Genomic DNA, 25,684 nt, shown 5'->3' with positions numbered 1-25,684 from the left:
CTGGGCATCCCCGCCACATGAAATGTTAGTAACACACCATGCATACCATGTGCACATACATTAACGGGTGAAATTATGTAACTCCATATTGAGAAAAGTTTTTTCCAGATGCAACAGTCTGTACAGCTTTACTTTCTGACGACAAACTTGGTGCTTGTGCAATATATGGTTAGTTCCTCTTTGTTTTCCTGCTTTCAGGTTGTGTCTCAATGGTTATCAGGTGCATAAAAAGAACCATTACAGCACCAACTATTCTATAGTTACCACAAAGCTACCAAATCTTTAAAACTAATTATTTTTCTCTCTAGGATTTGGGCAAGTTAAATTCTTGGGCAGAGCATTCTGTAGGACACTTCTGTGTAGTTCTATGTAAGGGGTCAAGGTGGGCTTTATTATCTTCAGGTACAACCAGACGCTGTGTGGGAAGATGGCACCGGAAGTAGGGGGGCTAAGTGGATTCGCACTTACTTAAGAGAGAACAAGTTATCCCCCAAAAGACCGAAACAGAAGAACCTGACATCTTCTCTGTTGGATGCAGTGAACGGAGCTTAGACTCTACTCTAAGGTCCTAGAGAGCTCTCCGGTAACATTCACCAGAGAAGTAACACCAATGTCCAGGGCCCAGGCCCCTCTGCATCATGGAAGACAATCTTGTCCTTAGGCAGACTGCTCACAGCTGTGCACGTGGAGAACAGTTCATAAATGTCTGTGCACCATATCTGATAGGGCACTTTTGTCTCCATTTCTTGATGTCCTGAAATTTCCAACCCAGTGCCCAGGCAGGCAGGGGCCTCTCTCATTTTGGTAGAACTGAACCTCAAATTCACCTTCAGGTTGGGTGGTAAAGGCAAACAAGGCTGAACAATCCACTGAGAATCAAAGAGAAAGCCTTTATTTCCTCCCCCAGATATTGCAATAATGCTATGGGCAGCAAGCACGCAGCAACCAGCAGTACGGTGTGAATGACATCATGCAGATGGTGGATAAAACCTGTTTTTCTTGAGTAAGCAGACCTGAGTCAGACATACGGCAGGCACTGTTGCTCAACCTCCATCTCCATGACACTTTCTTACTCTATTCCCACCAAATAATACGTAACAGCTACCACTTACCTAGCACTCACAACAAGCCAGATACTGTGCTAAGCATTTCCAGGAACTTCTGGAGGCAAGTTTCTTAACCTTTCTGAGTTTGTTTCCTCATCTGTAAAACTGGGACAAGAACCTCCAAGGCTATTTTACTGACCATGTGAGGTATTTATTTTTGTTCCTTAGCACATTGCCTGGTGTCTTATAGGTACTTAAATCTGTTGCTGTGAAGATTTTATTGGGCTTTTTATCTGAATTTACATTAATTTAATGAACCTAGGCATTAAATATCATGCTGTCTGAATCTATCCAGTTCCTGAGTTCAGAGAGTGAAAGACACCAAGTTATCAGAAGATAAATGTGATTATTCAGTTCCTGAGTTTAGATAGTGAGAGATACTTGTATTTTTGAACGTCTTTCTAAACTACAGCTGTGCCTCGGAGATTCTGAGACTCCTGCCTAAGGCTGAGAATTAAATGGTAAATACACTTCTGCAAATTTTCCTAAAAAGGAGAGAAATGCAGCTCTTCACACATTTCTCAACTGTCATCATGCTGGCAAGGCTTAAGGTGGGCAAACAACAACAACCAAAGCCCACACTGCACAAAAATCCTTTACTTCCTGTCTAGTGATAGGATCTCCCTCACTCCTCATGAGTGGTCCACAATCCAATTTGAAATACGGAACATTCACAAGAAGAGAGGACTACAGTTACGTGGCAGCACGGGCCAAGTGCTGGGAAATGGTCTGGGTGAGGCAGTCAGTGTACATGACTTCCCTCAGGGCTGGAACAAGCTCAGAAAAAGCATGCAGAGTAGAGGGGAGGGGAGGGCTGACCATCAGCTGAACCTGGCAGAGCCAGTAAGACTGGACAGGTGGAGCACAATAAAGGTGCCATTCCTGGAAGGAGGAAGGGCCTGGACAAAGAGAGGCACAGTGAAACCAGGTTGAAGAGGGTGTTTGAAACACTCTGAAACTCAGCTTTAAGCAAGGGAAGAGCAGACTGTGGGGTACCATAAATATTATTACTGCCCAAGACATGAGAAACCAAACTTTAAACTATGAAATATACTTTCAAAGAACACATAAACATGCAGGAATACTTGAGCACTAGTGTGTAGCCATCGCCAGGTTAAGAAATGGCTCTCTACCTGAATCTTGCAAGTCTTACTTTGTTTCTATCATGAGATTCAGCCAAGTTATTTTATGTATAGGTTGTTACTTCAGCCAGCATTAATTACATCCACATACGTCTTATTTATCCTGAGAAATTCCACATAATATATAATATAACATATACACGCAATTACCAATCCTCTATCAATGGATACCTTTATCCAAGGTTGGTGAAATTTTGATACTAGGACCAGGGTTCAGAATCACCTTAACTTCCCTTCTCCCCCCAGTCCCTAAAAGATTATTGAGGGAGCCAACAAAAGGACAAGCAGCCTAACAGGAATGAAAGCATTACTTTATTAACTGCTTCAAAAAGGCCTAAAACCCCTTTGTACCTGTTCAGAACACTCTTTGCATGGCTGGCTCCCTCTGTAGAGATTTTCTCCAAACTCCGTAACTATTCTCCACCACAGTATACTGGCCTTTTCCTGCATGATGCTTTGTAACATAATTCCTTATCTATGTATTTGTTTAGTTGCTTACCATTTCTCCATTAGACTTTATGCTCCATGAAAGCAGAACTAAGTTGCTTTGTTTACCACTATACACTCAGTGTTTATGATAGTGCTCTAACATGGAAGATACTCCATAAGGTGAGAAAGAGGTTAAGGTTTGGGCTTCTGGATTCAAAAGGCCATCAAGTCCTTGCTCATTAAAAACATGGGATCTTAACGACTATCAGGTCACATGCAGAAAGCCCAGGAGACGGGAAACAAAACGACCAGATTTGCAGATTTGTACTTGCAGAACAGGTCCTGGCTCAACTAAACCCTCAAGCTATGTGCAAGGAAGAAGTAGAAAAGAATCCATTAACCAACGTAGAGTGACCCTGACCACCAAGAATGTGGGTCAGTTAACATTCTGAATTTTCACTATGAGGTCAGTGGCTCCTTTTCACTGGGGGAGAGGAAGAGAGAAAGGAGGAAGGTGGCCAAATTTCTCCCTGAGGTGTATACTATACTGCATATAATTTCAAAGGAGTAAAACAACCAAACAAACAAAACCCCCACAAACCTTCTGAAGGCTGTCCATGGTCCACACAGGCCAATAAACCCAGGTTAAGAATCTCTGGTTTACAGATCTCTCTTTTGGTACAAACCTTGAGATATTTAATCTTTACCATCAGATTTAGCTCTTCTCTGATACTTGAACCCCATACCTCTTCTCCCTGCAAAAATAAAGGCAACACATGTCAATTAAAAAAGGTGTCAGTATTAATGGCTACGTCCAATTTCTACAGCAAGGCCTGTGCTAGGTTTTCAAATTTGGGGACTCTGACACCTTGGCTGTGACTAGAATATTGCAGCCTCTCAATTTCCACCTGTTTAACTCATGTTAACTTTGCAGGGTCTCCTCCTACATAGAACTTTCTCCACCTACATGGAACTTTCTCCAGGGCCACTAACCAGGTGGAAACGCACTAACAGCTTCGCTCCCACACCTCATAGTTGAATGCTTTGGTTTCGGGGTCAGCGGACTTCCTACATAGGGCTTCCTGTACTCGGTGAAGGTCTCTTTCTTAATGACTATTATCAGCCTTAAGGATGTTCAACTGAGAAGAGTTTCCGCACCTAGCTCAATCCTTGCCCATATTCTTTTTTCCCATTTCACCAAGCGCGTTCAGTTTTCACCTCATTAATTTCCCCAATAGACCTAAGTGGTCAACCTGAGAAAACTGAAGTTCAATGAGGCCACACAAAAGTCAAGGCCCTTGAAACGACCTCAAATTTCGCAAGCCAAATCTCACTCGTTTTAACAGCCCCAGCCGTGTCAGGGAAAAACTGTTCCCAAGCCAAACTTCCGAGGCCCCCAAAGAGGTGCTCATTGGAGCTCCAGGCCCAAAGTTGAGAACTCCGTCCCTGCCAAGTAAGGTTTCATATAGAGAACTTCCGCCTTGAAAAAGTGTCATCGTGGAGCGAGCTTCCGGTTCCACAGTCCAGTAGCCCAAGGCCTTTTATCCTAGTTGGCAGTTGTCCACACCCCAAGGCTACCCAACCCAGCTGCTCCCTTGGGTTTCTCTAAACCCTGTGGAGCTGTTTGCACGTCTCCAGGGAGTGGCGGTTACGCCGCAACGTCCCTCGGGAGAACTGGGCAAAGCCGAGGGGGGTACCCACAATCTCGAGCGACTGGAGTCCAGGCGCGGAGCGGAGAGCCCAGAGCCTGGAGGCGGGACTAACTTATGACTGACGTCCACACACACCTATTGCCTTTCTGATTCCTTCTCAAACAAGCCAATGAATGCGACGACGGAGACGGCAACGTGCCCCCGCCACCAGAAGTGGATTCGTCCCCTCCACTCGGGTGCCGTTTGGTCTCCATGCTTAGTGTGGCTACTACCTCTATGCTACTTTAGGCTCTCCTCCGGCCTTTCGATGCCCGTGCTGAACTCCTTCCTAAGCATTTCTTCTTTTCTATTGTCAACTTCCTCCTCCTCGGGCTTCCTGCTTGCTCACTGCTTATCCAGCCACACTTGACATGGCGGCCGGGGGGCGGGGCCAAGGCGGGGCGTGCCCGGCGCGGTGACGCCAGCGCGCTGCGTGTCGGCAGGTGGAGGGAGAAGGGAAAGTTTGGCCCGTGCGTGGGGCTGGGTGGAGGGCGGGACAGAGGGGTTGGGCCCAGGCGAAGCTCCTGTCGCTGCTGCAGCGGAGGCCGAGGCCGGGACGTGGGCCGGGCGGGGGAGTGCCGGCCGTGGAGGAGCAGGACGCTAGGTCGGCCGGCACTTCGAGCCCCCAGCCGCTCTGCCGCGCGGCCACCCCGCGCCCAGGCGCCGTCCGACCCGTGGCTGTTCCCGAGGCGGTTGGTGGGGGCGCGGCAGCAGCGGTTGGGGGTGGGGAGAGGCGCGGCGAGGAGACGAGAGGTCAGCGAGTTTGAGGGAGGACTGAGTGCCCGGCCGCCGTCATGTCCGAGGACTCGAGCGCCCTGCCCTGGTCCATCAACAGGGACGATTACGAGCTGCAGGAGGTGATAGGTGAGAGCTGGCGCCGCGGAGCGGGGAGGCGCCGCTCTGGGCGGCGGGTGACACGCGGGAACGTGGGGACCCACGGGAGCTCCAGGAGCGCGGGACTCCCAGACATTCGCTAGTGGGGCCCGGGGGTTGGTAGGGCGCGTGGTGGAGGCTCCGGGCTTGTGCAGCGCGTACGAAGCGGGGAGGGGATTTTGAGTGGCGCGCCTGTGCGGCGGGGTGGGGTGGGGTTTGAGGGGCTCACGAGAGATTTGTGAGCGACAAATGTTTGAACCTGAGCGACAGATGTGTCTGGGTGAGAAAGAATAGTGCAGGCGGGGGACAGGCCTTTACAAGGCGGTGAGAGAAATGGGGTATTGCAGTTGGGGGGCACAGCTACCTATTTGTGGGGTTGGGGGATAGGGTGCTTCTGTCCACTCCCTTAATCCGTGCGACAACCTCCACGAAGTGCCAGGCATTGCTGGGGTGGAGCTGGGGAGCCTCTCCAGATGAAGCTGCAGGTACCGCACTAAGCGACGTAGACACAAGTTCCGACTGCTTGGAATTGACTCACTAGTCAGGAAAGTAGACATTAAATTAGTAGACAAATTTTTAAAATATACAGGTTTTGGCAAGTGCTAGGAAGGAAATAAGCAAGATGTTCTGGTAGATAATAACCTGGAGACCTAGTTGGGGCGGTATCAAGGAAGATGCTTTTTCTGAGGCGTTGTCATGTAAATTGAGCACTGAAGGAAGAGGAGTCTTGGGAAGTCTTCCTTGGGAAGATTTTTCCCTGTTGAGGGATGAGGAAATGCAAAGGCCTCGAGGAGGGAAAGAGGTTGGTGTGTTTTAGAACCTGAAAGAAGACTGGTAAGGATAGGAAGGTAAGGGAGGGGCCCGATTTTAGGGACCTTTTCAGCCAAGGTAAGGATTTTCCAATGGATCTGGCTGGCTGGTGTGAAATGTATTTGAAAGCGGTCCCGGAATACTAGTTGGCAGAGACCAAAACTTGCACAAACGTGGATTGTAATTCTCAGAGAGGCACAGTGATTGGGGGAGGGTGGGCACTGGGGATGAGGGGAGTATTTGTTGGACAACAATAATCTAGTGATCTTAGAAATCAAAAGGGGATGGGTTTAGCTAGACAGAGGCTCAGTCCAACTGACATGAGCAGACCCCTGTGTATTGGAAGAAGGAGATTGTCTGCTTTGCTAGATCAGCATCCTGTCCTAAAATTAGTTTTATAACAAAGAATGGCTGAAAACTCCTTAGCTGTCCTGGGGGGTATGGGGAGCGATGAGTGTTTATTGCGATATGTCTGTGTTTAGAGAAACTTTGTCATATTTCTGTTTTTCACTTTACTTACCTCTTGTTTCAGAACAAATCTGGGCTAAGTTTTATCTGAAAGACATCACATTTATTCTTCCTTAAGCCTTTTCATAGATATGCATCCTTATTACATGCTGGGTCTTTGACATGTACTGGTTGGTTCTAAAGACAACTAGCTGGGTCTCTTTCTTGAGTGATTGCTTCTGAATCCCTCAGAGTTTCATATTGAAGAAAGAGATTAAATAAGAGATTCCAAAATAATATCCATAAAGTAAGAAATGGGGATCCTTATCATTGTTTTAGAAGAGGAATTTTGCTTTCCTTTCTGGTAAGGTGTTCATCTTTCTCTTGTGAAGAGGAGGGTTGTGGTCATTCTTAATGCCCTTGCTGTTGAGATGGCACAGGGCTCTAGAGCTTTAGAAACTGGTCAATTTGGTGTCCTCAGATGAGTTTGTGAGTGAGCAAAAGGGAGTCTCAGCCCTCTTGGGGTAGGGTTAGTCTTCATCTCATTCTTAAGGTAAACCAGGGATAAAAAGTTAAGGACCCCAATGTAATTTGACCACCTTATTTTTAAAAACAACTTTACTCTGAGGTATAATTTCACCCATTTTTAAGTATAAAGTTCACCCATTTTGAAATACAAAATTGAATGATTTTTAGTAAATTTATTGTATTGTACACCAATCAGCATAACCCAGTTTTAGAATGTTTTCATCCCTTCAATGAGATCCCTTGTCCCTGTTTACAGTTAATCCCTGTTCTTAGTCCCTGGCAACTGCAAGTCTACGTATGTTTCCATAGATTTGCCTTTTCTGGACATTTCACATAAGTGGGATCATATGATATATAGTCTTTAATGTTTGGCTTCATTCACTTAGCATAGTATTTTTTCATTAAAAAAAATGCCATAAAATCCACCTGTTTTAAGTGTACAGATCTATAGTTTTTAGTAAATTTACAGAGTCAGTCATCACCACAGTCCAATTTTAGAACATTTCCATCATTCCAAAAAAGATGCCTCATGTCCATTTGCAGTCACTCCCTGTTCCCACCCCTGCCAGGCAACCACAAATCTACTTTCTGTCTCTATAGATTTGTCTTTTCTGGACATTTAATACAAATATGATCATATAATATGTGATCTTTTGTGTTTGGTTTCTTTTACTTGGCATAATGTTTTTTGAGATTCATCCATGTTACAGACAGTATCAGTACATTGTTCCTTTTTATTGGACACCACTTGATGGATATTGGGTTGCTTCTGCTTTTTGCCTGTTTGGAATAATGTTGCTATGAGTATTTACATCATATCTTCATGTGAACATGTTTCATTTTTCTTGAGTGGAATTACGGGGTAAATCTGTGTTTAACTTTTTAAGAAATGGACACAGTTTTCAAAGTGACTGTACCATTTTACATTCCTATCAGTGATGTAGGAGGGTTCCTATTTCTCTACATTTTTGCCTTCATTTGTTCTTTGTCTTTTCGATTATAGCCATCCTAGTGGATGTGAAGTGGTATCTGATTGTGGTTTTGTTTTGCATTTCCCTAATGGCTAATGAAGATGAGCTTCTTTTCATGAGCTTGTTTGTTAACTTTTCATATCTCTTCTTTGGTGAAACGTCTATTCATATCTTTTTCCCCTTTGGGTTGCCCATTGGGTTGTTTTCTTATTGTGTTATAGAGGTGTGTGTGTGGGTGTGTATTCATTCTGGGAATGAGTCCTCTACCTGATACATAATTTCAGATATTTTCTCCCAGTCTTTTCATTTCTTAATGGTGTCTTATAAACATAAAAGTTTTGAGTTTTGATTGAGATTAATTTATCACTTTTTTCTTTTTTGTCAAATGTGCTTTTGCTCTTGTATCTAAGAAATCTATATGAACCCACCATTACAACGATTCTTTTTCCTCTGTTTTCTTCTAGGTGTTAGAGTTTTAGCTCTTAGATTTAGGCCTCTGATACATTTTGAATTAATTTTTCTGTAGGGTGTGAAGTAAGATGGACCGTCTTGTTTTACAGATGAAGACATGGAGATACGGAAAGGTGAAATGACTTGTCTAAAGTCAGAGCTAATTACAGGCACAGCCAGTACTGGTGTCCTAATCTAGGATCCTTGTTTCCCGCATCTGCATTTGATTGATTTTTGGAACTAACTGGAAGATGATGATTGTAATCTAACAGAGTAAAGGAAATATCCTTACAATGAAAAAATCTGACAGCAGCAGATATTTTGTAGATAACTCTTTTGAGTGTAGTAGGATTTGTTCTCTTTCGTGTATCCTGTTTTTCATTTTCTAAAATGTGCTCTTTCCCATCAGTTGAGTTTCTGAAAGTTCCTAACATACTAACTCAACTCTTCACACTCTCTCTCATCCCGTCTTCCCAACAGGGAAGAAAAAAATGTTTTTCCTTGAACTACAACTAGTACAAGTAGCAAGGCTCAATAAAGCAATGTATTCTTATTCTTACTTTGCTTCCATACCAAATTGATTGGACTACAATATTTTGTAACAAGCTGTAAGTAGTTTTCAAAATGAATCTTTGTGATTTCTTCAGGTGACCCTCAATTTTTTAGGAAACAAATGGTTAAAGTGTAGGGGGAAAATGGTTTGGGAGATCGTTTGAATTTTCTATTTTCAAAGGATTGTGTTTTAAGGAAGTGTGTATAATGGTGTCTGCTTTCTCAAAGCATATACATTTATTTGAACTGTAATTTTTTTGCATATGTGCTACTTAGAATTATATTTGTGGGGTTAATTTCTTGCATTCTGTTTTGTTCTATCTTTTTCTGCCAAAATCCTATAGAAAAAAGAAAATTCCCTTCCCAGAACATAATAAAAGCATATAAATTGGGAATTCACAGCATTTCCTTTTGAAGAATTGTATCATCTTAAGCATGCTTTGGCAAAGGTTTGAAGTTTTCAAAGTATGCTTACTTGTAGAAGATGTAGTGTTATTCTCACTGTTAATCATTCATCTTTTCAGTGTTTTTAAGCTCCTTCCTTATCCCTGTTATTGTATTAGAATTTCAGACCAGGTGTTATACTGTATTTGATGTGCATTGAAGCAACTCTAAGAGTATGGACTTTGGGGCTAGACTGACCTGGATTCAGATCTTGGTTTTACCTCTTACTGCCTGTCTGATCTTAGTCAATTTGTACAAATGGTTTTAGTGTCAGCCTTTTGTCTGTAAAATGGGGAAAATGGTCCCTATGTCATCAGGACTATTTTGTGGACCAAGTGTAATTGTTTGTGGAAAGCTTTTAGCTCATATTCAATATTCCATACAATGGTTGTCATCTCTGACTTCCTTTTTTCTCTCCCTTTCCTTGTTGTTACACTTCCTAATTTTTGGTATTGCTGTAAAGTGTGAATATTATATAATTTGGAATCTTGTAACACTTGTAATCTTGCAATATTTAGAATCTTTGTAATGTTTACTGGACCATCATTGCATCTTTTTTTCCCCTTTACTTCCAGATCTCATTCAGGTTTAGACAGATCTAAGGGTTTATGTTGGACATGGCAGTAAAGCTGTGTATGGCCCTGCCACCCATGGTGTTGCCCACAGTACAGTGTGATGGCAAAGTGGGAATCCAGTCTGTCAAGGGCTGTGCCGTGTAGCTTTTGTTTTCGTGCATCTTGAAAAGTCATAGTAAATATTTACTGTTTACCTGGGCCTATTTTAGAAATGTGTTCTTTCAGATCTTGTTTTAGTAAGGTGTGATTCACCTAGCTTTGACACTTAGGTGAAGGCAGTCCACTAACTTTATTCTCTACTTTCCCTCTCCTTTATTATCTTCATTAATTGTTCACTAGCCACTCATTCTGATGTTTAAAGTATTGGTTTCCAAATACGGATTCCAGGATCCCCTCTCTAGCCCCTCCATAAATGTGAAAGACAGCATGCTCTGTAAATAGAGTGATGCTTAATGGGTGGTGTGTTTTCTCCCCCTGATTGGAAGATTTAGCTAGGGTGACATTTTCAGTGAGGCCAACATTGGGCCAACAACCTCATAGGGTTATATCAAATAGGGTTTGCATTTGGCTGCGTGTAATGGGAAACAAATAATAGTGGCTTAATGAAATACTTTTTTGCCCCCTTTATATAACAGGAAAACTGGAGTGGCAGCCTAGGTGCCAGCAGGCACCCAGACTCCTAGTTTTTCACTCCATTCCACTTAGCGCATGACTTGCATTCCCATAGTTGCAAGATGGTTGTTCCACCTTTAGCCTTGTTTATTTTTAATTGTATTTTTATTTTTTTCACAGAGGTACTGGGGATTGAACCCAGGACCTCGTGCATACTAAGCATGCACTCTAGCACTGAGCTATATACCCACCTGCCTCCACCCCTAGCCTTGTGCTTGTCTTCCAGGTCAGAATAATATGGTAAAAGGACAAAGTCACATGATAACTCAGTTGGCTCCCTTTCAAAGGGCTTTCTTTCCTAGAAGCCTTGCTCAATGACTTCCATTTCTATTTTATTGGGCAGAACTGTGTCATTTGGCCATTTACAAATGAAATGGAGCTTTTTATTTGGGCACATTGTTACTTCAAACAAAATAGGTCAAAGTTGTCCATTAAAGAAGAAGGGAAAATTGTATGTTGGATAGGCAACTAAAAATGTTGGCCTCGGGGTTTTTTTTAATTAAAATAGTTAAATAAGACATTGCAAGTAAATAATTTAACCTGACACATTGTAATCAGTTAATAAATGTTAGCTTTAATCTAAAGAGGCAGTTGCCTACCAATTAAGAGCATGGTGTTGAAACTTCGTGCAGTTCCGGTTTCTAGGCCCCACTCTGCTACTTACTAATTTGTGACCTAAGTCTTAGTTTTGCTTACATTGCTATGTAAGATCAATAATACCTAACTCTTGGGATTGTTGTAAGGATTAGATGAAAAAAAGAAATGCAGGTAAAGAGAGTGCTCAGCACAGTACTTGGCACACAGAGTAAATGCTCAATAAACGTGAACACTTGCGATGGTGATAATAAGGTCATGCCTGTGAAGGATGGGGCTGTTTTTGTGTTTGCTCTATCCCCAGAGAGCAGATTTTTTTTCTAGAAAGTATATGCCACTACTTGATTGACTAATCTATTCAACAAATATTTACTGAACTTCTCTGTGTTGGACACAGTTCTCAATGCTAGAGATAGAGCAATGAAGCAGACAGAAATCCCTGCTTTTGTGGAGTTTATAATCTGGTGGTGATGAAGTGCAGAAGTAAAGTAGGGAAAGGGGTTGGGAACTCCTAGTGAAAGAGGTGAGTTTTGAAAACGTCAGGGAAAGCCTCACTGAGAAGGTGACATTGAGGAAAGACCTGAGGAGGTGGAGAAGTGAATGTTGTGGTTATCGGCGGGAACTTTGTTCCAAGCAGAGAGAGCAGCAGGAACAGAGGCCCTGAAGAAGGAGCATGCTGGCATGGCTGAGGAATAAGGAGGCAAGGCTGGAGCAGAGTGAGGTGGAGGGTGAAGAGGTAGACTGCTTGCGGAGATCAGGGGAGCAAGGTGGTAGGGACGTGTAGTCCTGGCCATCAGACGGTGCGAAGCCCGGCAAGTCATTGTGGTACTTGGCTTTTGCTTGGAGTAAAATTGCAAATCACGGCAGGGTTTTGAGCAGAGGATTAATATGATCTGATTTATGTTTTAAAAGAATAACCCGGGCTGCTATGTGGAGAATACTTCTGTGTGGGTGCGAGGGTGGAAGGAGGGATTATCCATGGGAGAGAGGTAGTAGTCGAGGTGATGAGAAGCACTCAAATGCTGGATATAACATACTGAAGTTAGAGATAGGCCATTGGGTTAGATGTGAGATGCATCTAAGATCTTTGGCTGAAGCACCCGGAAGGATGGGGTTACTATCTGTTGAGCTAGGGATCACCAGGGTGAACCAGAGAGAGAGGTGATTCATTGCAAAACCATCGGCTGCTTGAATAATTACTCAGTGTATGGCAGTGTGTTTTAATTTTCATCTTTGTATGGAGAAATAGCATGATTTCTATGGTAATGACTGTTCTGTTTCACCAGTTCTAGGAGCTTTAATTTTCAATATGACTCTGACAAGAGGGCTAATTTAGAAAAAGGGTTACAAAATTGTAAATTCCTGTATTTTCCATGGTTCAGGTGACAGTGCCTTAGTCATCTTTCAGAATGAACAGTCTGGGCTAGCTCTTTAGTGAATGTAAAACCTTACTCAAAAATACTTAAAAACAAAATCTTTATTTTATATATCTGTTATTGTGATAGCTGGTCAAAATTTGGGAGGAAAATATCTTCAATTGATTTTGTTCATTTGATTTATTTTTTCTTCACAGGCATGAATAAAATCCATTCTTCTGCCTACTCTTTTAAATTTCTGGCTCTAGTAAAATGGCGAGAGACTCTGAAATTTTTTATTTAGTCCCCCTCATCCCTGTGAGGAGCTCCCTTTCTGTCTCAAGAGATGAGATTACCCGGTTTGAAGGATTTCAGGAGAAAGCCCATTCTTATTTTTCCACATTAATCCATCCTGGTTTGTAGTGTACACTAATGCAGCAGTTAAAAAACCAGCCAGGAGAGGAGAGGAAGAGTGGGAGAGTGGGGACGTGGGGAATGGTGCGTGCAGGATGCATGACGTATAAAATAGCGAGCATCTGAATTAGGGTGCTGTATTGGAAATTGTTTTACATTTTCCTTTTTATTATTCTTCGTATTAGGCCAGTGCTTAGTAGAGGGCATTAGAGCAGTAGCTTTCACACTTTGACTAAACCCTTCCTAACTGGCACCTTTTACACATTTGCATGTGTATTTACACTGAAGTAAAAGTTTTACAGGCTAATGTACTTTTACTGTGTGTAGTACATACTGATGTTTTCTTTTTTTAAATTTTTTTATTGAAGTGTGATTGTTTTACAATGTTAGTTTCAGGTGCACAGCAAAGCAATTCAGTTATACCTATATATATATATTTTTATTTTATTTTCAGATTCTTTTCCATTATATATTATTACAAGAAATTGAATATAGTTCCTTGTGCTATACAGTAGGTCCTTGTTGTTTATCTGTTTTATATATAGTAATATGTATCTGTTAATCCCAAGCTCCTCATTTATCCCTCCTCCATCCTTTCCCCTTTTATAACCATTGTTTTCTGTGTTTTCTAATTTGATTCTTTTTGCTCTAAGAAAAATGATGATTAAAACTCAGTAAATTGACTTTTAGTTTGAAAAATTCCTCATGAAGGAATCTGCTTTAAAGAAGAGATGAAATATTTTAAACACTTGTATCTCTAATCCTGTGTTTTTAAATTACTGCAAAAAAGTTGATGAATAGTTAAAATAATTATAAGTAAAATTTTTAGATATTTTCCCCCGTCCTCATATTTATGTTATTACTTGCTATTTCTCTGAAGTAAATTTTTTCTCATGAAAGCTAGAGCATCACTGGCTATTTTGAATTAGTGGCATTGAAAGTTGTGAGTATGTTAGTACCTTAAAATATTTTTGATTGCTAAGCGATATTTTGGCATTTGTTTTGGGAATATCAGTGAAAGTGATTGCTGGGATAGGAGAATTGGAGCCTGCAAGTCTCTTTTCATCATCAGGTGTGGGGAACATTAGCAGCCTGTCTTTTGCCACTTGTTAAATCACAGCAGAATTTAATATCCTGGGGAAGATTGTTAGTGAATCTTTCAGTGAAAGAAAGGTACTTTAGTATATAAACAATTATGATTTAGTGTTTTATCATTGGGAAAGTTAATTCTGTGTTTAATTAGAAATTAACAACAAGTAAACTTAAAATCAGATATTCCTCTGTATTTAACTGCAGCCTGGTTTTGGGTTATATGGGGGAAGGGTGGAGAGAGAGAAAGTCATTGATGATGTGTTCTTGAATATTGGATTTTATTTTGAATTTTGCATTACATAAGCTTTGTGCAGAGATTTTACTTAGTTTGTTGTAATTACAATTGGGTTTTATCCATGTCAGTGCTGTGGTTGTGTATATATGGCTTTAACCAGGGATTTTCGAATGGATTTAAATACAACAAACACATACTCTGTTGAATTATGTAGTTGTGTATGTAGATTGTCTTCATTTTTTTAATGTTTGTAGCATATTAATGTTGGAAATGTGGTGGCATACTTGGATTTTTTGAATAACAGGTTTATTGAGATATAATTCACATACCATAAAATTTGCCCTTTTAAAGTGTACAATTCAGTATATTCAGAGTTGTGCAGCAGTCACCACTGTCTAGTTCTAGAACATTTTCAAAGCTCCAGAAAGAGCTTCTCTATTGCAGCCCTCCCCATTCCTCTCCTTCTCTAGTCCTTGGCAACCACTGATCTACCTTCTGCCTCTATGGATTCACCTATTCTGGATATTTCATATAAATGGAATTACACTGTATGTGGCCTTTTGTATCTGACATATTTACTTAGCATGTTTTCAAGGCTTATTTATGTTGTAGCATGTATCAGTGCTTTGTTCCTTTTGATTTCCAAGTGATATTCCATTGTATGGATATACCATATTTTCGTAGTTCATTCATCAGTTTGGACATTTGGCTTGTTTCCATTATTTGGCTTTTATGAATAATACTGTGATGAACACCTGTGTGCAGGTATTTATGTGTACATGTTTTCTGTTCTCTGGAGTGGAAATGCTAGGTCATATGGTAACTCTGTGTTTAACATTTTAAGGAAGTGCCAAATTCTTTTCCAAAGTAGCTACATCATTTTATAATCTCACCAGCAATGTAGTACACTTCTAATTTCTCCACATCCTTACCAGACTGGTTGTTGTTTCTCTTTTTGATTATAGCCATCCTAGTGGGTAAGTGTTATCTTGCTGTGGTTTGGGGAAGAGATTTTTAAAATTGAAAACTTTCTACTGGAAAATGTTATACATAGTTCATTGTATGTTGATCTTTATTCTTAAATATTTGTGTGAATATAATAACAATAAGTAATAAAGAATGAAAGTTTAACATTGAAATAAATAATTCAAAAGAGTATATTTAAATTACTATGATGTCTAACTAAGCCTGACTCTTAGATATTTCACTAATGTTAGACCATTTAAACAATGGCAACTCTCAATTCATCTTTAAAATAGCCTTTGCTCTTTGCCAAGTTCAGATGTTAGTATATGTTTACTTGTTTTGGAATTTGAAAATGATCGCAAAATTATCAAGCTTCTTTTGTTGCTGAAGTACTTTTTTCTTTGCTAGAAATCCAGACATTTTCTAGAAGACATGAATATTTCATTTTAAGATGACGAAATTGAAGTGATTTCTTCTGGTAATATAAATAATAAAGTGAATTGTAAATTAGGGGAAATGGACTTCGTACCTAATCATACTTTTCTACATTAGCATCAAAGGACAGAATACTATGTACTTTTTATTTTCACTTCTGCTAAGATGCTCCTTTCCGCTTTCTGTTAAGCACTCTTAACTATTTCTGTGTATCCTGTCAGAAAACTTTGAACACATATATATATCCTTTTATAGAATGCCTTTTCAGTCTTTGGTTTTTTTCCTCTTAGAAATTTAAGTTTTAAAGTCCTAAATGTTAAACCATATCATTCTCTTAAATGATCTACTTGGCTCTTTTACAGGCTGATGTAGAATCTTATTAAAGTAAATATCTCATGCACTCAGTGAGAGTTGTCTAAGTAGTATTTCTCCCCAAATATTGAAAGCATGTTGCATTTTACATGAAGCATTCTGCTCAGAGTTGCTTTTTCTTAATACAGTTACTGTGCAATACATATTTTTTCTTTTTCTTCCCCCATGCCCTCTTGTCAACATTTTGGTGAAATCACTTTTTATTTGGGAAGAAGATGAGAGAATGGAGAGGAAGAGGGAAAGAATTTAATGATTGCATTTTTTTTTCTTTTTCAGTGTTTCCAATTCATTTAGATCCAAGGCTGAGTATTTGTATAGGAGAACCAATGATTAAAACACTGAAAAAAACTACAATTTTAGTGTTATGGGTAGAGATGGGGAGTTGGTGGGAATAATTTATCTTTGTATGTTTTGGTAAAGAATCAAGTCCTTTAGAAGCAGAATAAACGTACCCTATGCTAAATACTTGAGGAGACACAGCTATTTTTTTTAAACAATTTAAACATCTAACAGTAATATAATAGGTAAGTCAATAAACAATAACTATATTTATTGAGCATTGCTATTTCTAAGCACGTAGTCAGGGAATGAAGACTTAACCCTGCCAATGATAGTGGAGCTTAAGTTTGAATCTAAGTGTGTTTTCCATGGAGCCTCTTGAAGTTAGGTGAGTTTCGAGTTGGACTTTGAAAGAAGTAGGAGGTATGGATGTATATGAAGAAAGCAGGGCAAATGGCTTGCACAGAGGCATGGAGATGGGATTAACTAAATTGCATCTGGGGTATGGAAAATAAGTTAAAAGTGTTGAGTTATCAAGAAGTACAGTATCAAGTAGTGGCTGTGGTTTAGTGATCTGAGGAGTGATGTTGTACAGATGGTGTTTGAAGATTATTTTATTAATGGTAACAGATGAATTGAGGCCTAGGCTTTTTTTTTTTTTTTTGGTAAGCAATCCACGGAATTTACTCTGAGTTTCTCTCTCTCTCTCTCTGTACTGTACTCTTCGTGTACATGTGTGTATAGTTCTATGCAGTTTTATTACATGTATACCTTTGTGTAACTGTCCCTAAATTTGAGATACAGAACTGTATTCCACCACAGAGTCTCTGAGGCCACCCCTTTATAGTCATCCTAACCCCTCTACCCACATCCCTAATCCCTGACAATACCAATCTGTTCCCTGTCTCTGTGATTTTTGTTATTTCAAGAGTGTTATATAAATGGAGTCATAAAATATGTAGCTTTTTGAGATTGGCTTTTTTCCCTCCATATAATACCCGTGAGATTCATCCAAGTAATTGTGCATATCAATAGTTCTTTTTTATTGCTGTGTAGTATTCCTCTGTGGAGGTACTGCAGTTTGTTTAACCATTCACTTGTTAAAGGGTATTTGGGTAGTTTTCCAGTTTTTAGCTATTATGAATAAAGCTGCTGTGAATGTTCATATACAAGGTTCTGTGTGAACATATGTTTTTGTTTTACTCAGATAAATACCCAGGCATACAAATGCTGAGTTGCACAAGTCCATTTTTAGTTTTAAAAGAAATGGCCAAACTGTTTTCCAGAGAGGCTGTACCATAATTTATATTCCCACCTGCAGTGTGTGAGTGATCCAGTTTTACCACATCCTCACCAGCATTTGGTGTTATCACTTTTTTTTTTTTCTTTCTAGCCATTCTGGTAAGTTATACCATTTCCACTGAATTGCTTTGTCAGAAATCACTGGGGCACGTTTTTGTGACCATCTATTTCTGGGTTTTCTATTCTGTTATGTGTGTGTATATGTGAGTTTCTGTCTGTCCCTCTGCCAATATCACACTGTCTTGATTACTTAAATTATATAAGTCTTTCAATTGGATAGCATGAATCCTTCAACTTTTTCTTCTTAACTATTTTGTTGATTACCACCTTTCATTTTATATAATCTTTAGAGTAAGCTTGTCTGTGTTTATAAAATACTTTGCCAGGATTTTGATTGGAATTGCATTAAACCTATATGTAGTCAATCTGAGGAGTAATGACGTCTTTACTATGTTGAGTTTTCTAGTCCATGAACATGGTGAGTCTCTTCATTATTTAGGTCTTTTTTGTTTTATTTCTTTGGTATTTTGTAGTTCTCATCATACAGATCCTGTTCATATTCTATTGGATTTATACCGAAATATCTCATTTGGAGGGAGCAATTGTAAATAATACTGTGTTTAAAAAAATTTTTTTTTCCTAATGGAGGTACTGGGGATTAAATCCAGCAGCTCACACATGCTAAGCAGGCTCTTTACCACTGAGCTATAACCCCACCCCCAGTGATGTTTTAAAATTCTGGTTTCTACTTGTTTGTTGTTAGTATATAGAAATGTAATTGGTTTTTGTGTGTTGATCTTTTATCTTGCAACTTTGCTAAACTCTCTTACTAGTTCTAGGAGCTTTTCTTACAGATTCCTTGAGATTTTCTTTATTGGCACTCATGACATCTACAAACAGGGACAGTTTTATTTCTTCTTTTCCAAGCTGGATGTCTTTTATTTCTTATTCTTGCTTTATTATGTTGTCTAGGACTTCCAGTACTATGTTGAATAAAAGTGATGAGAATGAACATCCTTTTCTTTTCCGCAGTCTTAGGGGGAAGGCAGTCTTTCACAATTAAGTATGATGTTAGCTGTAGGTTTTTGGTAGATATTCTTTATGAGGTTGAGAAAGTTCCCCTCATCCTAGGTTTCTGAGAGTTTTTTGTTTTTTGTTTTTAATCATAAATGGTGTTGGATTTTTTTAAAAATGTTTTTCTGTATTCAGTTGATACGATCATGATTTTTCTTCTTTAGCCTATTGATATAGTGTATTACATTGATTTTTTTTCTTTTTAATATTGTACCAGCCTTGCATACCTGAAATACATACTACTTGATTGTGGTATATTACCTTTTGCTGGATTCAATTGGTAACTGTTTTGTTAAGGATTTTGCAGCAAGTTCATGAGAAATATTGGTTTGTAGTTTTTTTGTTTTTTTTTTCTTTTTGATGTCTTTGTTTGGTTTTGGTGTTGGTAATACTGGCTTCATGAAATGAGTTGAGATGTGTTCCTGCTTTCATTTCTGGAAAACATTGTGTAAAATGGCTGTTAATTCTTTTTTAATGTTTGGTAAAATTCTTCAGTGAAACCGTCTGGGCCTGGGGATTTTTTCAATAACTTTTAAATTATAAATTTGATTTCTTTAATAGTTGTAGGATTATTCTGGTTATCTACTTTATCTTGGCTGAGTTTTAGTAGTTAGTTGTTTAACTGATCCATTTTTCCTAAATTGTTGAATAGTGAGCAAAAGTTGTTTGTAGTATTCCCTGTTTTAAAAAGATCAAGATATGTCACATAACATAAAATTGACCTTTTTTTACCTCTCCCCAAAATTAACCACTTGTAAAGTGTATAATTCAGTAGTTATTTTTTAGTACATTTACAGTGTTTTGCAGCCATTGTCATTGTCTAACTCCAGAGCATTCTCCTCACCCTGGAAAGAAATCCTTTACCCATTAAGCAGTAACCTCGCGTTCTCCTCTTCTCCCGGCCCCTGGTAGCCACTAATCCGTTTTCTGTGTCTGTGGATATGCCTATTCTGGACATTTCATATTTATGGAGTCATGCAGTATATGTGATCTTTTTTTCTTTGATTTCTTTCCCGAGGTGTAATGTTTTCAAAGTTCATCCATGTTGTTGCGTGTATCAGTAATTGCTCTTTGGCTCATGGCTCCATTGCTATGACCACTGCTTTCATTGTCTCATCTTCTCTGACTCTGACCCTCCTGCCTCTCTTTTATAAAGACCCTCATAATTACATTGGGCCCAGCTAGATAATCCAGGATAATCTTTTCACCATCTATATTTTCGTTTAATAGCATGTGCCAAGCCTTTTTGCTGTATATGGTGACACTCACAGGCCTGAAGGATTAGGACAGGGACATCTTGGGGGTGGGGGTGTGTTAGTCTAACTACCATGTGGACATCAGAGCTTTTATTATTATCCCACTTCTCCCTGAGGCTCTGTTCTTTTTTTTTTTTCAGTCTGTTTTCTCTTTGTTGTTTAGATTGAGTAAGCTATTGATCATATCCTCAAGTTCACTGAATTTATTCTCTTTCGCTTCTAATTTTCTATTGAGGTTCCCCAGCTAGTGTTTTGGAAAGTGTATGTTTCAGTTGTATAATTTCCACGTGACACTTTTTAAAATAACCTCTAGTTCTTTGTTGAAATTTTTCTATTTTTAAACTTAACTGTTTGTTGAAACATTTTTATGATGCCTACTTTAAAATTCTTGTCGGGTAATTCCAACATGTGGTTCATTTTGGTGTTTGTATCAGTGTGATTGCTTTTTCTCATGCAAGTGTGTTTTTCCTAGTTCTTGGTATGACATGTGATTTTCTTTTTAAAATTACATCCTGGACATTTAGGATATTAATGTTAGGAGACTCCTGATCCTATTTAAAATTTCTATTTTAGTAGACTGCTTAGGCCTACTTTTGTGAGCTAGGAAATTCCTATGATAACTTAATTTTCAGAGCTCTCGCGGTACTCTTCTCTTCTGCTTTATTCTTCTGGCACAGCGGAAGGCTGACTGGTGGGTGTGGGTCCACCCCTTGCCTCACCATGGGCAGATTGGCTGAAAATTGCCCCGGGTGTGGGGCAGGGACCTAGTTGCCCCTTTGGTGAATCTGGCTTCTTGCTGTCTGGGTGCAGGGGTGGATGCTGTGGTGGGTTGGGTGGAGTGTCCTGTAGCAACTGGGGAATCTAGCTTCTAGGTCGCTTCTGAGCTTCCCCTTCACAGTCCTTTGGTTAGAAAGAAGGATTTGTCTCATTTGTCTGTCTGTCTATCCTTGTTGGTGGTTCTGGGAGGCAGGCTCTTCTGGTGCCCACTCATGGATATGTAGGAGGTCAGAGACCCCGTGAGCTCACAGGGGGGTCTCCTCACATCCTGAGGTTCCTAGCCAGACAACCTTCTTTCTATCTTTCAGAGTCATTTTATGATTGTTCAGTTATTTCTGGGGTATTTCATTATATTTGGAGAAAAGCACGGAAATGTGAGCCTCTGCTATCATATTCTAGAATTTCTAGAATGCTGTCAGTTTTAATTTGTGTATGTGTGTGTGCTAGTATTTATTGGCAATTCTATGAGATGGTCGAGGTATTTGCTTCTTAATTTTTTGAGTGTTTCACTGCATCTGTTGTTGCATGTAGGAATAAGTCAAGAATTTTTCTCTTGTTTAAATTTTGTAAGAATTAGAAATGTCTTGTTTTTATCTACCCATCTACTTATCTACTCATCTACATGTCTATCTTTAGGGAGTGGAGCAACAGCTGTGGTCCAAGCAGCATATTGTATCCCTAAAAAGGAGAAAGTGGCAATCAAACGGATAAACCTCGAGAAATGTCAAACTAGCATGGATGAACTCCTGGTATGCACTTCTCATATTTCTTGTTATATTCATGTTAGAGTGGGAAATAACTTGAATTTTTGGTGACTTTTTTATAAGAAGGTTTGTGATTTCTTCATTAATAGATAATGCTTACTGTAAAATTTATAAAATCCAGGTAAGTAGAGAGAAAAAAATTAGTTATAATCTTCTCATTCCAAGATTGAGATTTGCTACATGTGTACATCTAAACATCTATTTTTTATGATAATGTAATCATACAATTGTTCTTTTCATTGAAAAATGTGTCATAGAGTTGTTTCTATGCCTATGAATATGAATTAGTATGGTTTTTAATATGTGTGTAGTACTTTGTTGAATACTTTATTTAACCTCTTTTCTGGTATTGGACGATTTTTGTTTCCTCTTTATTGTTATAAACAATGCTTACTTGCTTCTTTCTTTCCTTAAAATAGTATTAAGCAGTTGTGATTTCTGGGTCAAATGGAATAGCCTTTAAAAGGCTTCTGGCCTTCTGGGAACAAGGTATCAATCTGCCCTCTGACCACTGATGCAAGATGATAGACAGAATGACCCCCAGGCAGCATTGGCTTCTCCAAAGCCTAGGGAAAGGGAGAAGAAAGGGGGTTTGGAGGATCCGTGGCTGCATGTGGTGCTGTGTGGCATTGAAAACTCGTCCCCCAGGGCTGTCTGTACTTCTTTTATGTGCCACGATACCTAGAGCAGTTTTAAGTGTGTAGTAAGTGCTCAGCAAGGGAAATGAGATAGTTTTTCAAATCATTTAACTTTTTACATGTTCAGCTTCTTTGGCTTAAAATGGAAATAATATCTGCTTTGTGTACCTCATGAAGTTTTTCTTGAAGATCAAATGATACAGTACTTGAAAACTATAAACTGCCACACAAATAGGAACTAATATTGTAATGCTGTTAAGTGGTTTCTCTAAGATCAAGTACAGCTATTAGTGGAAAGGCAAGAACCAGGCCTCGGGTGATCTCACAGTCTGGTGTTTCTTCCAGGGTCCCAGACTGGATTTAATTTCTGGTGTAGTCTGTACTGAGTATTAGGGAATAATTGGAATAACAGGAAAAGAGAGTAGAATTATATATTGAACTTTCAGCAGAGGAGACAAATGTGTTTCTTCAGGAGTTGGTAATGCATAAGCAGAAGCAGAAGAATTGGGTTGCTGGAGTGATTTTGAGCCATCTTTGGTGAGAGAACACATACTTGGAAGGAGATGCTGACTGACATACTATGTGATGATCTTGAATTTACAGATACCAGCAATACCTTAGAGCACCATTTAGGCATGTGAACTGCAGTGATCATAAAAGAAGTCTAAATTGTAGACTAATTCTGTTAAAGAAAAACAGTGTGTGTGTGTGTGTGTGTGTGTTTTAATAAAGGTACTGAGGATTGAACCCAAGACCTTGTGCATCCTAGGCATGCACTCTACCACTGAGCTATGCCCCCCTGCCCCAGAAAAACAATATTTTTAATCTATAAATTAAGACTGAAATTTGAGAAACACAATATGAATTCTTATCATCTGCTAGTTATTTTACGTAATCCATAATAGTGGACAGTGTAAAGATAAGTAAAAGTCTTATTTATTACTTTATGACTAAAGAAACTGAGGCTCAAAGTTTAAATAACTTGACTAAGGTCATGTGATGATAATAGCAAACGTCTCTTTGGTGCTAGGCACCAGAGTGTACTGGAACCCCATAAACGTCTCTGTGAGATAGGCAGTAGCTCCCTTTTGTAGATTAGGGAAGTAAATCATGGTAAGTAACCGAGTCTGGAGTAAAAATTAGGTTTTTCTGGACTTAGGTCTGTTATTTTCTACTTCATATAATACTAACAAAATGATTATATTCTTCAAAAAGTTCAAAACTAAAAGGAACATCTCTTTTCAAATATGTGACATTCTTGAAAGTAATATGTGTGTTATTACACTAGGGTCTTTTAGAGGAATGCAAATTTGATATAGCTTAGTAAAGGGAAAAAAATTGGTTAGATATCCATAAAATTTGCCCACATATTCCAATAAGTTTTACATTGCAAATGTAGTATTTGTTTGTCCAATAGTTAAAAAAAAAAAGTAAAGGTGGAGGAAAGTGGTTTATTTGTAGATCAAATTTAAGATAATTGGTTTGTTTTTTGGTCTGAACACAGGTAAGATTCCACTCAACCCTGAAGAAACTTCAGGAATATAAAGAATGCCTGATCTGTTTGTGGTGTTTGTGGTGGTGTCAGGAACTGAGAGCTGAGTGCCAAGGGCTGTGTTTCTAAGAGATGTGAAGTCCTTACCTTAAAAAAATCTATTAGATCAACATACTAAACTTTTGATGTTGTGATTTAAAAATTTATTTTCAAAACTGCCTGATTAAAATGCGGAAAGAGTACTCTGGGTTCTCCAGAGAGTGCTGATGTAAACTGATTATAGTTGTGTGTTGTGTGTGACAGTCAGTGGTGAGGAGGGAGTTTGCTCCTTTCTCTTGTCAAAATGTTTTCTCGTCTGACAACCTTTGCTAAGTGTGATGGGAAAATCAGCTGTCAAAGCTTACTACATTTATTTTCTCCGGAGATTTTACTCACAGACTTTTCTCTAACAAAAGCACACAAAGCAGTATATCTTCTCTAGTACATGCTAGGACAGGATTCACTGGACAGACATCTGAGGGGACCATTAAGAGGCTTAAAACGTCTTTTCTTCTACCAGGAGGCTCACGATCTGTGCCTGCTGTACAAGGCAGAGTGTGACATATGCCTAGAAAAGGTATCGAGTCCCATGTTGGAGTACAAGGAAGAAGATGGGGGCCTTTGTGGAGATGTTTGTGTCGTGGACCACCAGGGCTGGGGAGACTATGAAGAGGCAGAGATGGAGACACTGCCGGGCAGGGGTTTAGAACCAGCAAAGAGTAACATATTCATTTATATGTATAAAGGAATTTTATATATTCATATTATGACTGTATATGATATATAATATTACATATTTATTATTATATATTAGTGTAACTGAAACAACATTTTCATAAAACAGTTCTTAATTATGTGGAAAGCACTCTGATTTTTCTATCCTATTTCTTCTTATTTGTTTGTCTTTAATGTGATCCACTAAATTTATTTCATGACCTATATGAGTTGCAGCCCATAGGTTGAGGAACACCAGGCTACACAAAGAAATTTTGAGACTCTAAGTTCAGGCAGTGACACTTACAATGGAAAGGAAGACACAGATTCCCTAGGCATTTTATAGATGGAGAAATTGTTACTGGTAGACTGAGCACTCCTTGAGGGCAGGGACTTTGTTTTGTTCACTCTGAGTGAATGAATGAGTGAATAAACTAACATTCCTTGGGGACTGACTGAATTGTGTGAAGTAGAGGAAAACCACCGACGTTAAAGTAATTAGAAAACCAGAGAGTAAATAGAAGAAATCAAGACAAGTGAGTTTCTAGAAGGAATGCACAGTCATGACTAAAATATTGCTTCAGGTGGAGAACTGAAAATTCCAAACTAAAGATCTGGCATTAGCAGACAATAGAAGACTTTTCAAGAAGGGGTGGAGTCACTTAACAAATGTTGAGGAAGCTGCTGGGAAATTTGAGTCAGAATGAATATACTGCTCTTGCAAAGCACTATATATATATATATATATATATTTTTTTTTTTTTTTCTTTTTGAAAGGAAAGGGAAAAGGGTAATTCTGCTGGGAGTTAAGATAAAGGAAGTTCCTCCTCTCCACTTAAAGGAGTAGAAAAGAAGAGAAGGAATATTTAAGGCCCTTTTAATCTTTAAGTTTTATGGTTCTCCTGATAGTCTCCTTTTAGAAAACCCTTTGTAGTACCCTTTTCTCAGAGTAAAGCTCAAAATCTGTAGCTGAACATTTAAGACCTTGGGTGATCTGACCTCAGCTCTTTGCATGAATTGTCACTCTCCTGTGTGATTTCTCTCTCATTCACCTCTCACATCCAGTTAGTCACCAGGTCCTCTTGTTTGCACCTCTATAGTATTATCTCTGGACTCCTCCCTTTCTTTTCATTCATATTGCCACTAGTTTTTTTAAACTTCTATTTAATGATACTTTTAAACTTATGAAAGAGTTG

The 25,684-nt window shown here is 39.2% G+C and overlaps 1 protein-coding gene and 1 long non-coding RNA gene across 4 annotated transcripts in view; one reads left to right on the top strand and one right to left on the bottom strand.

The window, feature by feature from the left end:
* Positions 1 to 870: 870 nt before the first annotated feature.
* On the bottom strand, positions 871 to 4,716 carry LOC141573796 (uncharacterized). 2 transcript variants are annotated; one of them, XR_012500096.1, is made up of 2 exons: positions 3,836 to 4,716; positions 871 to 3,432 (listed from the first exon to the last, which is right to left on the bottom strand). It is a non-coding gene; the product is annotated as an uncharacterized LOC141573796 (long non-coding RNA). The 2 variants fall into 2 exon arrangements; XR_012500097.1 differs by having other exon boundaries at positions 4,379 to 4,716.
* A 156-nt stretch (positions 4,717 to 4,872) lies between these two features.
* OXSR1 (oxidative stress responsive kinase 1) overlaps positions 4,873 to 25,684 on the top strand; it is a 72,328-nt gene continuing 51,516 nt past the window's right edge. Inside the window, exons 1-2 of one of the 2 annotated variants that reach the window (XM_074345252.1) lie at positions 4,873 to 5,232; positions 21,478 to 21,590. In XM_074345252.1, the coding sequence (XP_074201353.1) occupies positions 5,163 to 5,232; positions 21,478 to 21,590 (183 nt within the window). In that variant the 5' untranslated portion in view covers positions 4,873 to 5,162. The remainder of the gene's footprint in view (positions 5,233 to 21,477; positions 21,591 to 25,684) is intronic. The other variant, XM_074345253.1, reaches the window with a different exon arrangement.

The sequence above is a fragment of the Camelus bactrianus genome, chromosome 17, assembly GCF_048773025.1.
Source record: "Camelus bactrianus isolate YW-2024 breed Bactrian camel chromosome 17, ASM4877302v1, whole genome shotgun sequence".
In the NCBI taxonomy this organism is placed as follows: domain Eukaryota; kingdom Metazoa; phylum Chordata; class Mammalia; order Artiodactyla; family Camelidae; genus Camelus; species Camelus bactrianus.
This window is presented reverse-complemented; position numbering and strand designations above follow the sequence as displayed.